This window comes from Vigna radiata, unplaced genomic scaffold, assembly GCF_000741045.1.
Source record: "Vigna radiata var. radiata cultivar VC1973A unplaced genomic scaffold, Vradiata_ver6 scaffold_258, whole genome shotgun sequence".
Taxonomy (NCBI): Eukaryota; Viridiplantae; Streptophyta; class Magnoliopsida; order Fabales; family Fabaceae; genus Vigna; species Vigna radiata.
The window spans coordinates 184,681-197,969 of NW_014544143.1; the positions used below are offsets into that span (position 1 = coordinate 184,681).

The following is a 13,289-nucleotide window of genomic DNA, read 5'->3' on the forward strand; positions in this document are numbered from 1 at the left end:
GGGAAGGAAGCTAGAGGAGGGAGTGCAGAATAGGCACAAGTAAGTTGAACTCTGAAAACAAGGTCTCGAGAAATCTCAACAACATTTCCTTATCAATTCAACATTCAAACCAATACATTTATAGCAATAAAAGATTCTAATTCATTCAACCTTCGCCCATAATTCATGTTACACACTCAACATTTCCTTAACACTATTAATTCTTGCTTAGTTACCACACAATTTGCTTAGTGACTCTAACATATGTGGTTCCTTCATCATAAACTTGCTCAACAAGTTGACTCTTTGCTCAACAAATGAATTTTCACTTAGTGAAACACCCCTAGAAAGACACTTGCCTAATACAGATTTGCCTCTCTCAACAACTAAAGCACTAGAGCTAAATCCATGTTAATTTGTTTAGCGAGACCAAACTTACTTAATGATCAAATCTCCTTTACTTTTCTATAGTTTTCAAAAATCAATTTTTGGTTCGCGCTCCTACCAACTAGGTCATTGGGAGCTTGTGTTATCAAGCTTGCCCACCGAGCATAGCTCGCTTAACAAGTAAAAGGTCCAGATTTCTCATAATTTTATTTTTTGCTCTTTCTTAGTAGGATTTTAGCCCGTCCAACGAATTTTCATAAAACCATGAACTAGACAAGTATATAAGTTTGCTAAATTGACTCTAATTGATGTTTTTATCCCTTTTACAAGCCACAATTCACACTAAATTAATTCAAAATTAGTCTATTATGAGCCAATTGTCAAAACTCATATACTTATACTCAAAATATTCTACAATTTAGACATCAATTTGCATATTTTCTATTTTACACAAACTTTTCACAAATACCAAATCTACCAATAAAATCCATCACAAGTTTAAAATAAATTAACCATAATCCTAAACTAGTCATCGTATAATCATATAAAAAAATCACATATATGTCAAAATAAGCATAATCATATATAAAATATTATTAGCTTCCTTGAAGTTGAAATCCTTAACTCAAAATCTATTCCTAAAACTTTAATTTTGAAAAAAAAAAAATACTCATCAGATACATAACTAAAACCATAACATGTTATCACAATTAAACAAATATTTCCCCTAAGCTATTTTGTAGCATATGCATGGATCCTAGCGTCACATGCTATGCAAACTCTAAAACGATTCTAAAATAGAATAAACAAAAATAACTTATCATTTATTCAATTTTGACAATACATATATGTAAAGTTTTCTGTTTGAAATCCATTGATAATACCTAGTCATCGAACAAATTGATGAAGTAAAAAACTTAAAGAAAAGATCGAGACACTTTTAGATAAAAATAAGAGAGTTAATATAAGTTTTAAAAATGAAAATTGATTAATAACATTTTTCTTTATAATTTAACTTTTTATTAATAAAATAATTGAATGTGATCTTTAATATTTTTACTACTCCTAAATTATTTTTAATCCTTTATAATGTGAATGTAAAAATCAAGAAGAGATGTACTTTGTTGTGAAGTTTTCCCTAATGGATAATAACCATTTATTTATTAAAGAGGAAGCAAATTATTTGTCGGTAAGAAGAAATTAGAATTAAAATTATGTTGAAGAAAAAAAAATGATATTCAATTCGGAACAAGAATGCGTGTATTGTTTGTCAGAGTACGGGAGTAACCTTGCACGGGCATTTTCAGATATATATCACCCTTTTTATTCATTCTTTTTTATTTTTCTGTACTTTTTTCATCTTTCTGCCAAAACATCTTTGATTAAGATTTTTCTGGTTTTCTTTCACAACTAGCACATAACCAACAAAATTCTCCTGAATAATTTTATTTCGAATCTAAAACCAAGTTAAATATAAAAAAGTAAAATATAAGTTTGAATCTTACAATAACAAAAGTTGATTTATATGTAAAAGAAAAAAAAGTCTTTCGAATGGTCTTAATAATCTTAATTTTGTTCTTTCATTTTAAGTTATTTTAATTATGTTTCTAAAATGTGATGTAATTTAATTTTTTTATTAATACTGACAATGTTAATTCAATGTTACGTTAATGTTCTATTTTTATTTTTTTATTTTGAAAAGTTTTGACATGTGTTAAATTACGATTGTAGCATCTGTCAGAAATAATATGATACCCTCACAGTGGTATCTATTATTATTGAAAAAAGTGTTATGTAAAATTTTTCAATTTAATCATTTTTATTTTATTTGTATTTGGACTCAATTTAATATTTAAGTGAGTAATTTCATTCTTATCAAAATTAAAACTAAATTTAAATTTTATATAAATGTACAATGATATTTTTATTTAAATTAATATTTTTATTTAAAAATTTAAAACTATTTTAAATTTTACATTAAACTTTATTTAAAAATATAAATTTTAAAATATTTTTATCACAATTTAAAATAAATATATTTAAAGTTTAAAAAAATTTAAATAAAATTTAATGAAAAATATTAATTAAATAAACTTATTCTTATAAAAAATATTAATAAAATATAAATTTTAATAAAAGTAACATTATAATAATTATAACATTTATTAATTATAAAAATATCATTATACAAGAATATCATTATAATATTTATTTTAAATTGTTATAAAACTATTTTAAATTGTTATAAGACTATTTTAAAATGTTATAATTGAATTTAAAAGATATTTATTTTTAAACCAATTCTAATATTTGTATAGGAATTATTAATATATAAATATTTTATACAAATTTCAATAAAGTTTAATATAAAATATAAATTTAATATTTTAAAAATATTTAATAAAAATATTAATTTTAATAAAAATATCAGTATACATGCATGTAAAAATTAAATTTGATCTTTATTCGAAAAGAATGGAATTGTTACAATTTAAAAAAAAATATAAATATAGTGAAAAAAATTACAAATAAAAAGACTAAATTGAGATATCTCACATGATATTTTCTTTAATAGTGACATGTAACATGGTCAGTGTCATGTCACACTATCTCTGTCATGTGATAGAATTTTTATGGGTTAAATAATCTTTTCGTCCCTCAAGTATTGCTGATTTTTGGTTTTAGTCCATACTCAAAACTTTGATGGCATTTAGTCCTCATAATTTTAAAACATGTAATATTAATCTTAAAAATGGACAGTGTCAACTTTTTGTTGATCTGGCAAACGACCATGCCACGTCTTCTGCTATCTTCAGTGTTCTCTATCTGCCACGTTACTTGTTTAAATATTTGGAACGAGATTAAGTAGAAAAATACGTGTGTTTGGTGACTGAAATCAAATTACCGTAATTTGACGAGTTTGCGAATCATGATTGATGCGTTGTGCAAAGAAGGTGAATTGTAGAATATTGTTGACACGTTGGATCGAATTATGCAGAGGAGTACTTTTTGTTCTCCTTCTATGGTCGTGAATTTTACTTTGATGTTGAGGATTTTGGAGTGGGGAAGCTTGGTGGAATCGGAGAGTGATGTCGTGGTTTTGTTGAAGAGCTTGTTGCAGAAGAATTTGCTTCACGAGTCCGTTGTGTGGTCTCTGGTTCTACATGCGAAGGTTGCGTTTGGGGATTTGGATTTGGTGTGGGCATTGTATGGGTAGATGGTGAGAAAAGGGTTTGAGCTGAATGCGTTTGTTTACACGTCCTTTGTTGGAGCATTTTGCAGAGATGGGAGAGTTGAGGAGGCTACTGTTTTGGTTCGTGAAATGGAGGGGAAGAGGCTGAGGCCATACGGTGAGACGTTTGGGCACATTGTTGTTGCGGTGGATTCAGGAGTGTGTGAGGGTTTCAGTACAATGCTTGGAGTAATGCTTCCAGAAACTAGTTTTCCCCAATTGAAAAAAGAACTTTGCCTTAATTTGTAATCTGATTTCAGTCACCAAACACATGTGTTTTTCTACTTAATCTCGTTCCAAATATTAAACAAGCAACGTGGCAGATAGAGAACACTGAAGCTAACAAAAGACTTGACATGACCGTTTGCTAGATCAACCAAAAGTTGACGCCGTCCATTTTTTAGAACTAATATTACATGTTTTAATATTATGAGGACTAAATATCATCAAAATTGAGTAGGGACTAAAACAAAAAATGAGTGATACTTGAAGGACAAAAATCAGTTTTAACCCAATTTTTATTTGACAAAGTTCTTTTTAAAAAAATTATTTTTTTTAAAAGAAATTAAGGATATAAGAGTAATACATAACATTAAGTTAATGTCATCAATTTTCTATTAATGAAAAAGTCAAATTATATCATATTTTTAAAATTGAAAATCTAATTAAGACAACTTAAACTGTGAAGAACCGGTTGAAATTCATGTAAATACGAGTATCCAAGGTTTTAACCAAGAAAAAAATTATTGAACACAATACTTTATAAGTTGATGTTAAAATGTTTTACGAAATTGTGATGGATATTAAGTACAAGCTCTCCGAGAAAATATACCAACCCTCTTTAATATTTATACGGATAGCATTATTTATCATCCCCAGAATTTGACTTTCATTGTTAACAAATCGAACTGAAATTCGGAAAATTAAAGGACAACACGATTTTGTAATTTTTCTTAAAACAGAAATTAAAAACTCATACCCAAGCAATTAATTTCAGATAAAAAGTTAATAAGTTATTTATACAATATGTGGAATAGTATATAAATGGAAATTTATTTTATTTATTCAATTAACATCATAATTTCATCAAATTGTGGTTGAATTGAAAATACTGAATTTATTAAGTTAAACTGTTAATACTTAATTGATTTTTTTAAACTATTTAAATAATTTATTAATTTAATTATGTAATAAATAGACGACTTCTACTTGAGCTGTTGAATTATACAATAAACTAACATAAATATTAAATTAACTTAATAAATATGATTGTTTTCATGTGATTATTGTCAGATTCTAATTTTTTAGTATAACGTTATAATCATAATAATAAATAACTATAAATTATTATATTGCTAAAGTGTTTTAAAATTCTAATTTTACTGACAACTAATTATAAGGTAAAATTAAGTTATTTAAATGATAATATAAATATAAAAATAATGTAGGGGATTTATCTTTTTTGTCCACATTTGTTTTTAATTTTACTTTTTAAATAACTTTTTTAAAATTAGAATAATCATTTTATCAATTTTACTTTTTGAAGTGACTATTTTTTTTTTAAATTTAAATTTTTTTTTACAATTTGACATTTTTTAAAACATGATTATTTTCTTAATTATAAAATCAGGTACAAAATATAGAAATAATATTTCCAATAAAATTACAAAAATTATTTATAATTAATTTTATGATTATACTAATAATAAAAATAATATTAATTTTCTTATTATCAATAAAAGTTAATACCTGTTTTCACTAGTTATGTGAAAAAAATTGATATAAAATTGTAATATAAGATATCTATTTATACAGAATTTAATTAATATAAAATGATATATATATATATATATATATATATATATATATATATATATATATATAAATACAACTCATGTAGCTTCAAGAAGAAATATATTGTATTAAGGATATTATTTTAATTGATATATTTTCCTAATGAAAGTTTGAACACTAATCTAAAAGTAAAAAAAAAAAATCAATTCTGATTAAATAAAAGAAGGAGTCAAAGTCCAGCAAAGGAAGGTGGGAGAGGATGAGTGATAGAGAAAAAAAGTGTGACAACACTGAACTATTACTTATTAATAGTTTATAAAAACTTTCAATTTTTAATTAATGCTATAATTTTAAAGAGACTAGACATTTATTATTTTATTTATTTATTTTATAAATATATATTATTTTACTTTTTAATGTTATTTGTTTATTTTGATGTTCTTATAAAATTTTATTTGATAATTATTATACATGGTTCAACATCTTATAGTATAAAAATATTAAACAAAACATTATAGTAGTATAATCATTAAATAGAGAAGATTAGCAAATAATTATTATATTACATTTTCGCATATAACTATTATATTATATTACAGTCATTCATACAAATTCATACAAATATATACTAAAGATAACTATATAATTAAACTAATATAATTATAGTTTTTGAAAAGATTAATACAATTGTCATATGTAACATCCCAATAAATATATAACATAAGTTACACTTCATTGCTGAGAGTTAACATGAATGATAAATGAGAACAGTAATGAATAAGCCAAGAGGTGAAAGGGATAGGAGAATAACATTTAATTTAAAACTGTACAACAGTTTAATTAAATATAATATTTACACATTTGACCGAACGGTCTTAGACCAAGTTCATTGACCGAACGGTNAATCATCAAAAGTTCCCTATACAGAACATCTACAAAAATGTAAGGCCAAGGGAAATAACTACACTAAGGACCGGACGGTCCTGCATAACTCTCAGGAACACCAAACAACAAGCAAGTACTGATGATGAGGTTACCTGCACCGGACGCTTCAGCTCCTGTGATCGCATAGACTCGGCCAGCTGCTTGTGCTCGGCCACCACTCTGTTGAAATCTTCCAGCGTTTGGTGGCCTTGAGAACATTCGGCCATCCATGTTGCAGTCCCTCTCTAAGTGTCCATTCCTTCTACACCGGACACAGAACTTGGCATTTCCTTGCCTGGGACAATCCTTCATGAAGTGAGGGCCTCCACAGCTGAAGCAACTCACACTCCCTGGTTGACCGGACGGTCTGGCAAAGCTAACAGGCCGAACGGCCAAAGTAGAAGGACCCTGAGATGGCATGGGCCGAGAGTAAGGGGTTGTTCTGGAACTAGGGTTGTTTCTTGCAAGGATAGGTCCCCTAGAACTTGACTGTTGTTGCTTCTTACACCTTTCAGCTTCCATCAGGTTCTTCTCTAGTACTTTAGCCCTTTCAACCAAGGCAGGGAATTTCTGGATACAGTGGCTGGCAATGACTGGCTTCAAATCTTCTCTCAGTCCATTCTCAAACTTCCTGCACTGCCATTCCTCACTCATTCTCATCGTATAGAACCTCATGAGTTGCTTAAATCTGTTAGCATACTCAGAGACCGTCATTCCTCCTTGGACCAGTTGGAGGAATTCTACTTCCTTAGCAAACCGGACGCTATTTGGGAAGTATTCTTCATAAAACTTGTTCTTGAATAATTCCCAAGTGATAGAGAGATGTTCATCCTCCAACAGCATCTTGGTACTACTCCACCAATGACCGGCCTCTCCAGTCAACAGATACTTAGTAAAAGCCAGACGGTTCTCATCCCCACATCTCTTGGCATCGTAGATCCTCTCCATGTCACGAAGCCAGTGATCGGCCTCGTCTGCACTGCATTTGCCATCAAACTTGGCCGGACGGTGCTGGAGAAAACTCTCCAGACTCCATTCAGTCTGATTGCTTGATGAGGAACCGAACGGTCTACCAGACTGCATTCCGTTCGTCAATAAATCTGCAATCTGCCTCTGGGTTGCTTCTGCCGAGGCTCTGGCTGCTTCAGAGTGTTGCATGGCCAATGCGTTCTGTTGGGCAAGGTTGGCGTTCTGCTGCACCAGGTTGGCATTCTGTTGTTGAAGTGCAGCCAAGACTGACTCCAACAAGTTGTTCTCGCTAGACGTATCCCTAACAACAGGTTGATGGGGTGGTCTTGGAGCCATCTTCTATTTTCAACAGAAAGAAAGATCCATTAGTCCACAAGAATCAGAATCTTCCGATCGGATAAGTGAGCACCCAGCATAAACATGGTATACTCATAACCTACAGGTATTCTAAGGAAGAAACTGCTCTGATACCATTAATGTAACATCCCAATATATATATAACATAAGTTACACTTCATTGCTCAGAGTTAACATGAATGATAAATGAGAACAGTAATGAATAAGCCAAGAGGTGAAAGAGATAGGAGAATAACATTTAATTTAAAACTGTACAACAGTTTAATTAAGTATAATATTTACACATTTGACCGAACGGTCTTAGACCAAGTTCATTGACCGAACGGTAAATCATCAAAAGTTCCCTATACAGAACATCTACAAAAATGTAAGGCCAAGGGAAATAACTACACTAAGGACCAGACGGTCCTGCATAACTCTCAGGCACGGCCTCCACTGCGTCTTCCAGAGTGTCCTCCAAAGCAGCTTCCAAGGTAACTTCTAAGTTATCTTCTGCTCACACCCAAAAAGGATGATCATTGCAATGAAGAGAATTACCGAACGGTCAGATACCGAACGACAACATAAACAAAGACACAAATGATAAGGGTAAGCTTATGTAATTTAATTAATGATTTCAACATACATGTAAACAGATGAACAGAACCAAGTCAACATATTATACACACAAATACTACACATGTATACTAAGTTCATCAATTTATGACCGACCACTAAGACACTGTCCGGACGGTATGAACATGTAGCTCGGTCGTCCCTAGCACCCGGTGTGGTGTAGTAACTGTCTCTCTTATCAGCTGCCACCCGAGGTTAGTCCTCAAACGGTTATCTATTCATATAACCGCGGACCTCCTGCCATTCCCACGCATGAGTGACCTCTCTCTACCTGAGAAAGCGTCCTCACGGAATATCAGGATCAAGGACAACCTGAGTCATTCCCACATTCATACTTTACCAATCAATACCAATTCATGAGTTATTCCGCCAGTGGAATTCTCTTACTTAGTCAAATTCAACCAACGTTCATTATTACTTCCAAACTGTTAGGATGTTGAGAAAAATACCAGATATCCAAGACTGAATTATAAATAATAGTGACCGAACGGTTTAATAGAAATGGGAAATTGAGTATCAAGAATTCAAGTAAGTGGCCGGACGGTCACGCCAAAGGAGAGACTGAATAACAGAATAATGTCGAATAGTTAATAGGTTGGTTTGGCAAAGAATGAGTCCATAACTCAAGAATTGACTATGAGTGATAGTCTTCCGAACGGTTTAGCAAGGGTATTATAAATAGGCATTAATAGTGGTCGAAGGTTGGTCTATGACCAAACACTTATCAGACCGAACGAATTAATAAAGAAGAAACTCTTTAAAAAGAGTGAAAGGAAATTAATCAATTAAACCGGATGTTTCAATAAATGAAGTCTCACTAGACCATTCAGTCATTGAGTGACCGGACGGTTTCAAAAGGAAGAATATCAGATTTACAAGTTTTATAATTCAAGTGTCAGCCTAAGGCAGAACACTTGGAAAGCCGAACGCTTGGTTTATGACCAGCATTCTTAAATAACTATCAATAGAAACTTAAAGGAAACCAATTTAGTTTTAGTAACTACACTAGGCCGATCAGTCGTAATAGACCGAACGGAAAAGGGAGGACCGAACGGTCCTAATGACCTCCGATCTCAGATTCACATTTTCTCTAAGTTTCAAACATACTCTTATCAGTGTAGAATTCCTAGTTCATACTTATCATACAACTCATAAAATAACATACCATATTTCAATCATAAGAAATCAAGCAACATACTTTAGATATCAAACATGCATTACATCAGGCACATATTCAAACCATACAGAAAATCATAATTAAACTTTATAAGCTTCCCTTACCTCTATTTTCCAGCTAAGTCTTTGAAAGTAGGTTGATATGAACTATTTCTTCTAAGTTTTCCCAAGGTCAGATGCAAACTTGAAACCGGACGGTTCAAGTGAGAGAGGAGACCACCAGTAGTCTTCAGGCGTGATCTGAAGGGTGATCGGAACAGTAAATGGGTTAGAATTTTAGAGAGAAGGTAGGGAGGTTTTAGAGAGAAGGAGGAGAGTTTGAGATTTTCAGAAGGTTGAGTTTGAGGAAGAAGAAGAAGATTGCATGCAAAAGTGGCGTCAGATCTCATTCCCACCTTATATACTACCTCCAGTCCGAACGGTCGGCCAACTCCAACGTGACACCTGACTTCCACTCCCTGGGGTTTCTCTGCTATGCTGATACTGCACGGATCACGAGGGAAGGGAATTAAAAGTTTGACAGAGTTTGTCTCCCACTCACCAGGGGAGAACCGGACGGTGACACCTGTACCCCACTAAGGAGGGTATTTTAAATGGGGTGTGACATCATCAACCAAATTTAAGTCGTGACGTCATCAACATCCCAAACTAGATTAACAATTATATCCTCATTTATTTACAGTATTAAAGTGACTGTAGTAAATAATGAAAACAATATCAGAGAAAGGGTAAATTAATGAACAAAATTACTGTATTTAATTATTTAAACTATGTCATATATATAAACTATACATATATAAAATATAACTTAGTTATAAGGGATAAAAAAAATTTACGTCTGTAGATATTTGTGGATAAAATTCGTGACGAATAATTATTACCTGCGGATATTTATTACTACGGGTAGCGGATAGCGGATATTTTAATATCCATTTCTAAACGGGTCAGGCACGGGTATTATACTGTGAGTACTCGTTATCCGCAAAAAAATAATAACAATATAATTTATGTTTTCTAAAATTAAATTTTCCTTTTATTACTCTTAAGAAAAAAGGAAAACTTTTCAATTAAAAATTATGTAACCCTAATTAAACATCTCAATTGCCTAATTGTTGGTTTCTCTCATAAACTCTATTAAGAGTTTTTTCTTTTCCAATCTCTTCTTTTTTACATTTCTCGAGAGCAAACCTAGAAGCTTCATGCTTCTTCTCTATCTCTCGCTCCATCCCTTAGTGCTGGTTAACTGCCTATGGGGGGAGATTTCCTTTCCCTTCACTTTTTCTGGTTCGTCTTGCAGAGGAATGGGGCTTCTACGTTTCGCGTCGACTTCGCAACACAGGGCTCCAATTCTTGCGTTTGGCACATGATTTTGGGATTGAGTTTACTTTGTTTTTCTCTGCAGGTGGGGACGAAATATTGGAGGTTCTTATTCGAGATTGAGAGTTTTGAAATTAGGAATTTAGAGTTGTTGTTTTTTCGCGATTTAGGGTTAGGGTTCTTGCAATTGGGGTTTTTTCTGACCTTGTAGCAAGTTTGAAGTTTCTGATTTTCTTTTCTGGTTTGGAAATTTGGGGATTATTGGTCATGCATTGTTTTTGGGGTTTTCTCGCATTTATGATCTTGGGGTTCTATGCTTGGAATTTTGTTCTTGCAAATTGAGGGATAGGTTAAATTTAATTAAAAAATTAAATTTTAATTTATATTTAATTTAATTTATATTATATTATAATTTTTGTAATTTTATTTAATTTTTTTTTTAAAATGTATAAAATGTTTATTTAATTTTTTGTAGATATTAGACGCCACCAGCGGGTTTTAAAGTATCTGCAGGTATTAGTGGGTTACAGGTTAAATTTTCGTTTTGCGGGTGATAACGGTCTAAAAACCGTTATTTTCATACTTAAATTTGATAGTAAAACACACCCTTTATGACTTTAAATGAGCTTTAAATCAAGTAAAACACTTAAGTTGAGTCTCTTGAGAGTCAAAAGTTGGTTTTAGAGATATTATGCTTGTTTTGCATTGTTTTGCAGGGTTTTTGGATGAATTAAAGATGGAAGTGAAGTAAGGTGGACTTAGACCCATGAAAGAAGAAGAAAAATGATGAAAAGAAGGGTCAAACAAGCCGCTGAGTGCCAGAATGGTTCGCTGAGCGCTCAGAGCGATTAAAGGCAAACCGCTGAGTGGCAAAACTGACCGCTGAGCGGCCAGAGAGGCTAGAGGCAAACCGTTGAGCGGTCAAATTAGGCGCCTGAGCGATTGTCTATTTTTTTAGCTAGATTCTGTAAATCTTTCTGTTATCTATCTGTTATCTTTTAGGCTTATATATAGCCCTAATGCGAATTAGAAGGGGATTCTTTTGGTAGAGAGAACACCCAGAGCCATTCCACACACCTTGGAGGAGAATTCTTGGATGCTTAGGCTCCTTCTTATCAAATCTAGGGTTTGCTTTTTCCATTCTTTCATTATTTTCATCTAGTTTCACCATGTCAATGGTGAACTAAACCATTTGTTTTTGGGGAACAATGTAATCTTTTGAAACTCTCATATATTGAAATTCTTATTTATTTTCATATGCTTGTCATATACTTGTTTATCAATTGTTGGGTTCTCATCTGCGCTCAAAGCTTTTATTGTTTAACTCATTCAATAAACGTTGTTTGTCTTTATCGATATGAGGACGTACGGTAATGTCATGAACTGGTGGAAAATTCCTTGATTATGTGTTATCGCCTAGGGATAGGGATAGGACGGTCAATTGCATTTGCTTCAGCACACATTTTATTATTAGTTACTAGGGGAGGCTAGGGATAGCAAGCCGGTAATTAGTAATAGGCTCTTTTCACCAAGGAATTGGGCTAAGGGTAATTCAGAAAGTTTGCATGACAATTAGATAAACAAGTGAATTAAATAAGAAGAGTAGATATATGAGAGTGGATAAGATGAAATTGTNGCAAGGGAATTAAATAAGAAGAGTAGATATATGAGAGTGGATAAGATGAAATTGTAAACCCCAACAACACCATTCATCCATAGTTCTCAAAACCAATTGAATCAATTGCATTGCATGTTTATTTTTGTTCTTTGCATACAACCACCAATATTATTCTTTTCTCAAGTCTTACAAGATTTGGTTACATGAATGTTAAGGCCTAAGAGTCCTTTGGGAAAACGATACTCGGACTTACCCGTTTATATTACTTGATAACAATCTGGTACACTTGTCAGGGACTTAACAACGGGTTGGGTTCCAATAAGCACTATCCATAGCTGACTCGACCAGTTGTCATCCCTACATGTCACACATATATTCGCACAAACATTTGACACTATTCTCAATTATTCAGACATATGCCTTTGACATGGGCTTTAGTGTAAGTGTGCATTTTATGTGGTATTTATACAGAGTCATAAACATGTTAAAACAACATCGTCTATAAGACTTATAAGTCTAAATGCTTTCATATGTTTTGAAGTTTAACTAAATAATATTAAACGAAATGAGAATCTAAAAATGCTATAACTAGAATAGAATAAGTAGGAACATAAGTGTTATGTTCAAAATCCCTAATCATCTAGAAATATAGGAAAGCCTTATGAAAACACTTAGGCATATATGAAATGTATAACAACTTAAGCTAAAACATCCAAATGAAACACTAAACAATTCTTAAGTCAAAGCTATGAGAATTATGCTAAACGCCTAAGCTATACTATACTAAATGGTAGATTTTTTTTTCTGACATAGCACATATTCCTTTTACATTTACGAAGATAGCATACTGTGCATTTTATTTACATGAATAACACACTTTTTTTTAGGTTAGAACTTGGTTTCTGGGAAACCGAATTCTGA

The 13,289-nt window shown here is 31.8% G+C and overlaps 1 protein-coding gene across 1 annotated transcript; it reads left to right on the top strand.

Annotated features, from left to right (window-relative positions):
- Positions 1–3,358: 3,358 nt before the first annotated feature.
- Positions 3,359–3,847, top strand: LOC106755405. Its single transcript, XM_014637557.1, has 2 exons — positions 3,359–3,573; positions 3,649–3,847. The coding sequence occupies exons 1-2, from the start codon at positions 3,359–3,361 to the stop codon at positions 3,845–3,847; spliced, it is 414 nt and encodes a 137-aa protein (XP_014493043.1).
- Positions 3,848–13,289: the final 9,442 nt, after the last annotated feature.

What these genes read in the sequence shown, in the direction of transcription:
- LOC106755405 (XM_014637557.1), top strand. Translation starts at nt 3,359, where the DNA reads ATGCAGAGGAGTACTTTTTGTTCTCCTTCTATGGTCGTGAATTTTACT. An exon ending in TTGGATTTGGTGTGGGCATT is followed by an intron (nt 3,574 to 3,648) that starts GTATGGGTAGAT and finishes AGCATTTTGCAG; the next exon opens with AGATGGGAGAGTTGAGGAGG.